The sequence below is a fragment of the Eucyclogobius newberryi genome, unplaced genomic scaffold (assembly GCF_026437365.1).
Source record: "Eucyclogobius newberryi isolate DKJ021-1_F unplaced genomic scaffold, fEucNew1.0.hap1 SCAF_8, whole genome shotgun sequence".
In the NCBI taxonomy this organism is placed as follows: Eukaryota; Metazoa; Chordata; class Actinopteri; order Gobiiformes; family Gobiidae; genus Eucyclogobius; species Eucyclogobius newberryi.
The window spans coordinates 5,941,226-5,953,553 of NW_027316500.1; the positions used below are offsets into that span (position 1 = coordinate 5,941,226).

Consider the following 12,328-nt stretch of genomic DNA (forward strand, 5'->3'; position numbering starts at 1 on the left):
AATTGAAATATTGCTTCATTGTAGCGAGGACGAGGCCTTCCTTCTTTTTCCCAGGGGAGGTTAGGTTTACTGGTGGTCACGGAATAATAATATGCCCGGCTTTTAATAAAAACTCCCATAATTATGCGCTGGCTATCAAAGTCAATGAGTCCACTATGTGTGTGAGAGAGCAAAGGGAGGAGGAGGAGTGCGTGATTGAAAAAGTGCAGTGGTCAAATGATCCCTATAGTTTAGCGCTATGGGAAAAGAAAGGGGGCCTTTTAACTGCGGGGTATGTGGGAGGTAGATTTGCCCCAGAAAGTTGGGCCTCAGGAGAAGAAAGGTGTGTTTTTGTCTTTGAGCGGGCTGGAGCTCCTCCCATGAAAGCAGGTCTCGCTCCAGGGAGCACACTCATAGCAGGTGGCCTCCACACAGCCACCTGGGGGCCAAGCAAGGGGCCCACCCTCCTCAAGTGATACACACAGGGGCCACGGATACAAGAAGGTGCACAGAGCAAGATTATGACAACAAACTTTTGTGGAAAAGAATTGTGAGCTTGTGTGTAGGTCATTATTTATTGGTTTCTTGTTTATAGAAGACTTTTCACCGTTCAAAAGAGAGAATGTTTTGGTTTAAATTGTGAATTGCTATGGCAACGGGCTCAAGTTTTCATCATTCTGAAACCATGGACAGGAGTTTTTGGAAGAATCATGTTGTAGTAATTTTACAGATGGATTTGTGTAGCAAATATTCTCTTGTGATTATCATATTTTGTATCTATTTTTACATTTCTTGAAATTTCCAAAACAGATTTTCATATTTTCAGTTTTGAGCATTAGGCTGGAATCTCTCAGTATTCAGAAAACTCTGTTTTAAAGTTCTCAAATCGCCGAAAAATCGTCCATTGCGCCTTTAATATCCAAATTAGTTTTTAGTATGTATTTTTTTTTTCAAGCTTTCTTTTTATATCCCTAATTTTTTCATCACTCATTTGCTCATTCCTTAAAATTACAGTAATTAAAATGTATGCGAAAAATATCCATGAAAATATAGCAAATTCAATTCATCTTGGGTCTCTATACTTAAGGCCTTTTCATGAACACGACTCTGAAATTCGATGGCATGAAACGGTTAAATCAAATGACTGAAGATCCCCAAATAACCTTCTTTTACTAGATTAAAACACACTTTTTTCCTCTATCATTCTAAATGTGCCCAAGAGTCATAAATTAGGCTGATATAATTTCCCCACTAAACTTTTAGGATCTCATTTGATGTAGAATAACTCATAAGGAATTTCATTGTGGCACTGCATAATAGGACTTTTCTGCCATTAAGCCGACCCTGTAAATAGAATTGTGCGCCAAGTTTGAAAGAAAAAACACACCAAATTATCTCCTTCACTTAGGCTGCCATCCAATTATCAATAAATTATGCTCTCATATCGAAGGGAGCAATGAGATTATATTCAATCTTGAAATGTTTTCTGCTCCCAATTAAAATTCATACAGTTATTGATCTTGTTGATTTTTACGCAGCCGAATTTGCATAATCTATTAAAGACGAATGATTAATGAAGTACTTTGCTTTCGAGGGCATCGTAGCAGTTGCAATGTCGGATATGTTTGCTTGTCCTCTAATATGGTGAAAATACCGTTACCTAGAAACCGGGGCGGCTACACTGGCAACAATAGAGATTAGCGCGGGAGCCTGGCATTTACAAATGGCCCCGCACTACAGCAGACAATGGCACCAGAGCAATAAAAATACAGTAATGAAGCCGTTTAGTCAGAAGACAATGCGCAATATTTCTTTATGCGTTACCATTTATTTTACCCCCTAAAGAGGAGCGCCACAAACTTAGCTTTCTAATGATGTGCAGATTATTGTAAATTGTTCAGTGTGTATTTTGGGAAGGAAAAATCCATTGTAGTTTAGAAGCGAGCAACGTGACATTTGGATGCAGGGACAAGAATTGGGATTAGTTTTATTCCACTCTGTCTTTGGTAAAACCTGCCAAGACTAACAGTAGGAGTTTTGACAAATGTACAATCTTACGTTTACAGACATTTTGTGAAAAAGCCTGGAAAGAAAATGCAGAATTTGTGGAGTTTGAAAGTTCCATTCGAACATAAAAGTTCACAATGTTCAATCAGGTCCATGCAAAGGTCATTGTTCTGTTGAAGGCCAAAAAGGTTCTTGTTCTGGTTAAAAAACAGAGGGTCAACATTAGTGATTAGTGAACCAATCAAAATAATTTGCCAAAAAAGTTGTGGGCTTTATCTTATTTTTTAACCTTATTTAGTATTAAACTAACATAACATTTTGTTCATTGTAAATTGCAATGTTGATCTAAAATGGCTTATTAATACAGTGCACTTCCTGTTTAAAAAAACCCGATAAAACTCTTCACAGTGACATTGCGCTGTAGCAAAAAGCAGATTTTCATTTTTGAAATGTTTTTTTTTTTGTATGACCTGGAGTCTAATTATTTTAATGATCACAAGTAAGTTCAGGGGTAAAGGATCCAGGGGAAAGGTGTCATCTGAGCACCCATGCCAGATGCAGGACCATACAGATTTACTCAAACATGAGGTGATGATGAGGAAACAGTTCTTCATCTGCCTCGAAGAACTAGTTCTCCGTCTGAGGGAGTCAGATCTCTCCTTCACTCTGGAACTCAGTTCTCCTCTTTTTCCCAAACAGGTTTTGTAGTTTTTCCTGGCCGAGAAGGAGTGTCTAAGGCCAGAGGAGCTTGGGACATGTGTCTAAGGACACGGGATGCTGGGACATGCTGGGACATGTGTCTAAGGACACGGGATGCTGGGACATGCTGGGACATGTGTCTAAGGACACGGGATGCTGGGACATGTGTCTAAGGACACGGGATGCTGGGACATGTGTCTAAGGACACGGGATGCTGGGACATGTGTCTAAGGACACGGGATGCTGGGACATGTGTCTAAGGACACGGGATGCTGGGACATGTGTCTAAGGACACGGGATGCTGGGACATGCTGGGACATGTGTCTAAGGACACGGGATGCTGGGACATGTGTCTAATGGGACTCGAGGCAACTGCTGTTGTGATTTTGGGCGTTCCAATTTTTTTCTTTTTTTGATTGAAACAACATTATAACAAGCTCAAGCACTCATAAAAATCACTATACATCCCCTTTAAGTCAACTTTTCAATTCCTTCAATTGATTGTCTTTTGAATACTTTGCCGTTATTCGTTAGTAATGGTTAGTAATAGTTTAAAGTCCATCCCATTCCCTTCAGAAGAGTGTTACTTGTTCCATCCCGAGAAAAACACAATCATTAAAAGATTATATTAACCAATACATTTTTAATCTACATCAGCTTTATCTTATCTTATCTAGTGGGTAGCTGGGTGGAAATGGCCCACTTCACCATCCATTTCTCCTCTTACATGGATAATAGCATCACTACCACATCTCATTCTCAGCTAGTAATACAACATTAGCCTCTTGCCTGTGTTTCCTCCTGGGCCTCTGCAGCCTCCTAACCCGCAGAGTCGGCTCGCTGTGAGGCCCGGTGACAAACGGCTTGTCTCAGCTCTGTTAACGCCGGCAGCCTCCAGCTCGGAAATTAATGTTTATATCACCCCCCACAATAGCACACTAACCTTTGAGCACACATTTGATAATGAATGGTTTTAAACCTGCGCATGGGGGGCAGCCGTGGTGGCAGCATTGTGAGATTTGAGCAATTTGGACCCCGCAAATATTCTTTACCGACTCGCAATTCCATGCAGCGTGATTGTTCTTTTGTTCCTTTTCCCGTTATAAGTGGTTATAAATTACCCCTCCGACAATGCAGAGGGGGGTAGAGACAGAGATCTAACCGGGCTGCACTTGTAGCAAACGCCAATGTGTCCCTGCCAAGGTAAAATGAATTCCCGATAGATTCCGGTGATGACTTTGCCCTAGCTGCACAGGAGGAGACGGAGAAAAGTTCACAGTAAATTGAAGGCAACGCTGCAAAACAAGACAGCACAGACACTAGTTTAGTTACTTAGTGTGTGTTTAAAAGCTATGCAGACTGTAAAAAAGGGCCCTGTATCTGTAAAGTGATGAAATACAATGCCTTTACAATGAGCCTGCTCTAAACCTTAGTGGTGGTTAGCTCCTCCTGTAGCCGCAGCCGTTATGGAACATACTGGAAAACACATGGTTATCATTCCATGTCAATTGCACTTCCATATTTATAGGGATGAACCTGTCCCAAAGCCCTAACCTTAACCAAATGACCTGCTCTTAAACCGAACCCTAATCCAAACCCGAACCCTAACCTGGATGTGAAAACATTTATTGTCAAAAAGTGACATTTGTTAGCATTGCAAGATATTGCAACATATTGTTCTGTATGAGTTAAACTACAGTAACACCAGCATTAGCATAGCAGTAGCACTTAGCATGTTTGATATTTCTACAAATTTGGGCTGTTGGACCACTTCATTCTTCTCCATGTCTTTGTATCTGTATTTGGCATGATATACTGTGTATCCTGAAGTCAGTATTTGCTCTTGAACAGCGGTTGTTGGAGCAGCTCTTTTACATTAAACTGAATAGTTTGTCAGTGGGCATTACCTCAAATGCAGACTGTGGCATATAGTGTGGATAGATTTGGTGACATGATGAACTGCTTCAGGATAAAGGAGCTCATGACTCCCCCTGCTGGGAATCGTTGATAAAGTATTTGTCCGATGTGCTTCTGCAAAAGTAAAATCAGTTCTTTACAGTTGTAGCAGTAGACTGCCCTTGAGACTGTAGCTTTGAGTAAAGTTTCCAGTAAATTGAATAGCACCACTGCAAAACAAGACAGCGCCGCCGACAGTAGTTCACCATGATTCCTCGGTGTACGTTTAGAAGCAAAATGCTCACTTGAGAAAAGGGTGATGTAGCTATATTTGTTGGCATCAGTCAGGAGGACGCTGTAGGTTGCTAACAGTCCATTTCTATGCTTGATGGGATCTGTAGACACGGTATCCACGCTGGAGACCGATGTTTTGAGAAGTCTATAGCGTCTTGCACTCTTGGCGAGATATGTTTGCCGAAGGAGGAAAGTCCCCAGGGACCTTGACTTTATCTTTCATCTCCATCATCAGGGCCGGGCTGATCTGACAGGCTCCTTTAGCCGCACACCAGCCTCACCACCGTCTCTGGGACAATAAGCAGCACCATGTCTGATTACTTTCAGAGTTCAGTGGGCTTGAACGCAGCATTGGTATCGGTTGTTATTGTTGTGTTGTTGTAGACACCCCCGACCCCCCCCCCCCCCCCCCACCCCTGTATGTTTGACAACGGTTGCTGAGGCGATGGGAAAACAGAAGTGGACAGTATCCAGGCAGGCGCACGTAGAGAAAGCATTAAAGTTTAGGTCAATGTTTGGGAGGTTGTGGAAGCGTAGTTCAACTGTGGGGTGAGGATTACTTCAGATGAAATCTGATTCTATTTAGATTTAGAAGTGGACAAAATGATAAATGTGTCAGAGCAAACAATTGTTGGACACACTATTGTATCTCATAATTCATACTTTTTATACTATTGTGTTTTATTGCTGTATGCTGTGTCTATAGCGGAAGTGAGTCCCTAGTTTGTACCATGTCTCTAATAGTATTTGTGTGTCCGAAATCATATAAACCCATGGTGTCCCTGTGATTTGCAGCTTTACTTTATAAAATTGCTTTGTGTGGTCAAAAACGAGATCGGTGTAATCTTTAAGCGTCGGCTCCATTGCAAAAGAAGGTTGGAAAAAAGGTGTTACGACCTGTGTAAGAACTGAAGAATGAAAGTGTTAGCCAAACGTATTCTCTCCAAACACTTTTGTCCTGTTGAAAGGGAGGAAAGTACTTGTGTAATTGCTCTCTCTGTCTAAATCTACATTAACAGTTCCCAGTGACAGGAAGAAAGGCTTTCCGAGAGCAGCGGAGGTGGCGGTCTCTCTGGGAAACAGCCAGTTCCATGTGCTGTGGCAGGGGGGCCATAGGGCTGACAGGAGTGCACCCCCTTCTATAGAGCAGGCCTTATCTTAATGAGGAATCGCAACACACAGTGCTGTTGTAAAACAACAATGATGTGGGAAGCAGCTAATGAGGCTATCATGGTGTCGAGAAAGAGCCATCTCTCCTCCCTGGGCCCCGCGACCCCTGGTGCACAGGCCGCACAGAGCTGGCATTGACTGCACAGGTTGGACATTCACAGAGGCTAAAATGAGAGATGCCAACGCTCATCAGGAGAATTAGATCTCAGCGTGCCGAGCTTGATTGATCAGGCGCGATGTGTTGCTGCAACATTTCACCGGGGGATGTTTCCACTTATTCGAATGAGTTACTGCTGGCTGCATATGAGATTATTATTACAAGCTATGTAAATGAACAAAATAACTGTGTATCCGTTTAGAATTCAGAAACAATACAATCAACACTCGCCATAGTTAAGAGCCGAAACTTGCACCGCACAACTTCCAGAACTCGGTGAAAGATAGTCCAATGCTTTCCCTTAATTTCCACACCAAATGCCCGGGGCTAGCCTTAATTCATGTCACAAATCTGCAAAGCATTTGGTGCCCGTCTCCGGCTGATTTATTGCACCGTAGTGTGTACTCAGCTCTGTGCCTGACGAATGTGCAAACTTTCTTTTTCTCTGGCGGCTGCGGTAGATTTGTCAGCGCGCAGCCTCTCCCTCTTGACCATTTGCTCCCATTCATCTCATCTCATCTGAGTAAATGACTGAGCGCCCCGTGATTGAGTGCATGTCTACATCACTTTTTCCTTTTTTTTTTTCCTTTTGTTTTTGTTCTTTTCTGTGGACTTCTAGACCCTCACCCATCCCGCAAGTCCTCCCTGTGTGCAAAGCTCGAGCCCCACGAAGCGTCCTTTGCCCCGTACACCCCCTCCTCGCTGGGGGAATTGGCCCTAGCTGACGTCATGCCCCAGCAGCAGTCCAGCCTGTGCGTAGAAGCCCGTGCTCCCAGCTACCATGGCTCCTGCTACGGCCAGTATACCAACCAGCCTTTTATAGCAGGTACTACCCCAAATAAGGCCCCTTGAAGAATTGTGCAATGCTATAACTGACCAAATCTAGATGATATTTTTGTAGTATCAGTATCTTTTCGTGTTTTGCTTGGATATCCAGGGATATGTTTTTTGCAATGTGGGGTGAATCCAAACTGTATTCATTTATAGCATCTTTTATCAGCTTTGGCAACGTGAACTGAGTCCTGGTTTAGACATAGGCGTGGGAAGCGTTCACACTTTTCCCTGGTTCGAGCCTAGTTTAGTCCTGATGGAGACTTGGTTTGGTCCTGATTTAGTCCTTGTTTGGTCCAGGTTTTCTCTCCAGTTTGGTTTTGGATTTGAGCAAGTCCAATACATTGTCTGATATCTACTTGATTGTGGATAGGTCCTGGTTCAGTCGTGGTTCAGTCGTGGTTCAGTCCTGGTTCAGTCCTGGTCCAGTCCTGGTCCAGTCCTGGTCCAGTCGTGGTTCAGTCGTGGTTCAGTCCTGGTTCAGTCCTGGTTCAGTCCTGGTCCAGTCCTGGTCCAGTCCTGGTCCAGTCGTGGTTCAGTCCTGGTTCAGTCCTGGTTCAGTCCTGGTCCAGTCCTGGTTCAGTCCTGGTCCAGTCCTGGTTCAGTCCTGGTCCAGTCCTGGTCCAGTCCTGGATATTGTCTTATAATATTGATGTCCATAATCCTCGAAAACGTTCTAAAAGATTGTAAAATTGTCTGGCTTGGCATTTAAATATTTCACATACAAAACAGCAACTAAAAATCACATTTGCTTTCCATGTCTTACTATAACTTTCCATCATCATCATCATCATCATTGAAAAACCTGCACTGTAGGATTTGTTTTCAGCCCCCGGTTCACAATAGCTGTGCGGTTGTGGGTGGGATCGGCCTCGTGACAGCCTGATGTGTGGGTGGCACCGTTGGCTCGGCGCACACACACCATATAGGGTCCTGCAGAAGCGGCCCTGTCCTGGGTGCCCCTTCGGTCCGAGCCAGGGCAGAGCTGTCACTGTTAATTAGAGAGCTGAATGAGGAGCGCGGGGCAAAGAGGTCCTCTCATAGTCCTGATGTTCCCGTCAGGATTTAAGAATAGAGCCGCAGTTGTGACACAGGCACACTGTACTTTTTTAGATTGTCGAAAAGCTTGACATATGTACGAATTCTCTTTTGGTACGTTTTTGGTTGCGCATACTTCATACTGTATAAGCTGGTTCATCAGTACAGAGCATTTACAGTACTTGCATTTATTTGTTTGCTAGAAAAGTAGCTTGTGAGTTCATTGGATCGCATTTTGCCTGTTCGTGTCAGAAAAGTGTGTAGAATTGTCTGAATTGTTGTAACAAACTCTGCGCTGTCCGACATTCTTGGGTCGGTTGTGTCATTATTCTGAAAAGGGCTGCAACAATTAAGCATATTTTGATCATTGTAATCATTATCTGGGCTGTACAGACGCTAAAACACATGCTGAAAGACTTTTTATGACAAAAACAGTTGCATTTTTCAATCAAAAAATACTTTAACTGTATATATTCCCCAATTCTAAGCCTTCAGTCACCATATTTCAACCTTTGTATGGTTAAAAATGTATATAAAAAGTCTTAATGTTGACTAATATGCAAGATAATCACTGACTTGTCCACCACTGAGTAATTGTTAGCTGCAGCCCTATTTCTGAACGTAAATGCCACAACAAAACACACAATATGCTGACTTGATGCTCATAATGTGAACATACTGGCGTGCACTAGCATCCTTCTAAGCTTCCCATTCCTCTCTGTGTCTCTCCAGGTCGTGACATGGCCAGCACAACTTTACCTGGCTACCCTCCCCATGTGCCCCCCACAGGACAAGGCAGCTACCCCACCTCCACGCTCGCCGGAATGGTCCCTGGTAGGTGTCCCGCACTCTTTTTTACGACGCCATTAATTACGGCTTTACCACTTTTATTATGGGCAGAAAGTCCCCTTCAGTTAAAAATCTTAAGGTCAACTGTGCGCTAAATAACTCGCTCCACGAGAGACGCACCTGCTGTACGGATGCATAATGCGAAAAAAGGCAGCAGCCGGTTCGGTCAGAGAGCGAGCGGCTGCGGCTTCGTTATCCGTGTGGTTAGCGTGCGGTTAGGCGGACATTAGCCAAACTCGATAAGGCGATCGCCGCAATCAGTGGCCGTGAGATAGGACAGTTCCTCTCAGTTACACTCCAGCTCCCAGCGCTTATTAGCCTTCCCCGTGTCCACATGTCCACATACGCTCACCGGCACACAGCCCCGTCAATAAACACTGGCTCTTGGGCTGGTCGGCGCGCCTCCCCGGACACCCAGGGCTGCCCGAGCGTATCTCTTTCCCCTCTACTTAACCCGCAGTTCAGGATCACAGCAAACAGTTAAGGGTCAAAACACAGAGGCGTGGAGGGCCTGTAAATATTTAAATCACTATCTCTCGCAAGGGATGAGCTCCGGTTACACCAGCGGCAGGCGGCGAGGATGCTACAGCTGCTGCCGGTGTGAAGCCGTGTCACAACCTCCCAAAAAAACAACTCTTTTAGTCGGAAGTAATGGAGGGACACGGCACGCTGATCTGTAATTGTAGCGAGGAAAGGTGTTCTACAAGGGGACTTTAGTTTACCTTCATGTTTTCATCTTTTATGCAACAAACGTAAAAGTAGCTTTGAATTATGAGTTGTATTTAATCCCCAGCGTGCAAAAAACAATCTGGTTTCGTCAAATGAAGTACAGATTACAGTTCAGTGAAGTACATTTAGGTCACCACATGATTTTGAGTTCGTTTTCTGTTACCGTCTTTTGTTTTTCTCATTTAGGCATCAAAAAGTACAGTAACTTAGCATAACCCCCAACATGCAGGTCAAGTACTTCAAACACTTATTTCATTTTTTTGTTACATCATTACATCAAGAAGTAACAGTGACTTACCTATACAAGAGTTAAGTACTTTGAATATTGCACGCGCAGACACAATTATTTACGCAGATTCCGAAGTACAATTCAATATCTCTGCTGTATATACAACACAATTAACCAAATTTAAACCCCGCAATATACTCATTCCTAAACTACGTCTCTGCATTTTTACGGTTGCAGCGCACATACATTAAACATCTCCTAATTATGAGGACAGAGCTGATAGCAAACAGTCAGGCAGAACGCTAAGCAGCTCTTATCCGCTCCTGTTGGATTCCCTTTTCATCTCCTGTCCAACGACTTCGATTTACCGTGCGGCCCCCAAACACTGTTAAAGCAAAGGCCATTCTTCAGCGGACCCATATAAAACCTGGCCTTTATAGTCTCGTAAAAGAATGAAACGTGTGGACCCACAGCACTGCGCCTCCCGTCCCTCTTCTCATGCACACATGGTCCACAAAGAGACGAAGAGACGAACCGGAGGAAAGATTTGGCAGTGTTTTCAAGTCCAACGTAATTACAGTTTAGGGATGTGTCAATATTCAGATCGCACGCTGTTTTTTACCGAATTAACCATGCAGTTCAGGTTTTATTGGTGAATTGTGAGTAGGTGACGGCATTGTAGAAATGTTCACAATGAGTATTGAGTTCTTTAAGTGTGAGGTTGTTTTGCATGTTTTTACATTAATATATTCTGAAAATGTGAGATTTTGACGATGTGATTTTACGGGTTTGCCATTAGATTATCACAGTTTGTTTGTAGAAAAGAGGAACTCCTTCTGAAAAGGGATTAATACAATAATTTTGATGTTGAAAAACTGACATGACGCAGTGTGCTTGGATATTAGAAATGCATTACTTTACTCAGAATGGTTTTATTTGTGTGTTTCTCAGGAGGAGATTTTTCTGGAAACCCTTACTCTCATCCGCAATACACCACATACAACGAAGCATGGCGGTTCAGCAATCCAGCATTACTAAGTAAGTGGAAATAAACTACTATGTAAAGCAGTATTAGCTCTGTAGCCTGTGTCTAAATCCTAAAATCTTATTACAACAGAATTTTGAAATTCTTTAGTGCAAAGAAATAAGTGGTTGTTTTTTTGTTTTTGTTTGTTTTGCTAGTAAAAATACTATATATTATAAATTGTTTATCATTTACGTATAGAACGTAAAGAATTCCAAATGCAGTACAGTATTTTGTCTAGTATTTTGTCTTGTGGGAGCATGAACAGTGTTGATACTATGTCTGAACTCATGGATTCCATCGGCTCATTCTTCTGTTAACTTTCAGGTTCCCCTTATTATTATAGTGCCGCATCCCGTGGCTCCGCCCCTCCCACTGCTGCCACTGCCTACGACCGCCACTAGTTACCACGGCGACCAGCTCAAACTGCAGGGCCACGGCTTGGGCCTCCATATTGTCCCCGTCTGAGCAACACTTGAGGTCAAAGCGAGGCAGAGGAGCGGAACGCATTCACGGACGCAGTGGTCACATGACTCGGGATGAGGAAGCAGGAAGCAGAACCGGAGCAGCGACGCCTAATTCACACGTTTGGGTCTAAATTAAAGGTGAACTGCAAGTGATCAGACCTCATCGCTCTCTCAAAGGCCCGGACAGTTCCAAGAATGACTTTAAGAGATTATATAAATATATATATTATAAAATATTAATTGAAGACAAACAGTGTGAAGAATACCATGTGGAAATATGTTGTGGGTTTTTATTTTTTGTTTCTTTGTTGCTGTTGTTGTTGTTGTTATTTTATTCATAGTTTTTCACATTCCTGTACACAATTAAGCACAGGCTGTATCTGAAACACCTCGTCACTACATCACGCTTTAGGCTGCTTATGCCACTGGATCACACTTTGCTGCACTGACCAACAATCATGAAGTAGCATTCAAATTTAACGAATTAGGAATTTGTAAAAACATTAAAGTCAGTTTACATTCTTATTTAGAAATTTTAATAATTTAAATTTGAAAATGGAGGTGGGCGATATGAACAAAAATGTATATTTTTTTTTCTTTTTTTTCATTATGCTAATAACAATAATGTTCACAATGCATCAGGAATATGTTACAATTTGCCTGAAAATTGCAGAAATATCCCCTTATATTCCTATTTGGCTAACTATTAAAAATGACCTCAAAAAGTTGAGGTCATTTTGAATAGTTTTAATTATACATGATTTACTTGATATTATCTCCAAACATATTATACATTTTCTGATAAAGATCCCACCTCTAGTTGGAATAATACGTTTAAATTACCCCTGAATCCGAAGCTAAACAAGACTATTGTTAACGCTAACAGTTGCTAGCATGTTTCATGAAATTGGCATTTAATCTTACCAATCTGGTCCAGCAAGTCTTTTTGTAGCTGATAA

General features: G+C 42.5%; 1 protein-coding gene across 7 annotated transcripts in view; it reads left to right on the forward strand.

The window, feature by feature from the left end:
- pax2a (paired box 2a) overlaps positions 1-12,076 on the forward strand; it is a 40,431-nt gene extending 28,355 nt beyond the window's left edge. The window contains exons 10-13 of one of the 7 annotated variants that reach the window (XM_072437009.1): positions 6,822-7,028; positions 8,804-8,905; positions 10,830-10,916; positions 11,249-12,076. In XM_072437009.1, the coding sequence (XP_072293110.1) occupies positions 6,822-7,028; positions 8,804-8,905; positions 10,830-10,916; positions 11,249-11,370 (518 nt within the window). In that variant the 3' untranslated portion in view covers positions 11,371-12,076. Of the gene's footprint in view, positions 1-6,821; positions 7,029-8,803; positions 8,906-10,829; positions 10,917-11,229 lie in introns of all 7 variants that reach the window. The other 6 variants (XM_072437010.1, XM_072437016.1, XM_072437011.1 and 3 more) reach the window with 6 other exon arrangements.
- The last annotated feature ends 252 nt before the right edge of the window (positions 12,077-12,328 follow it).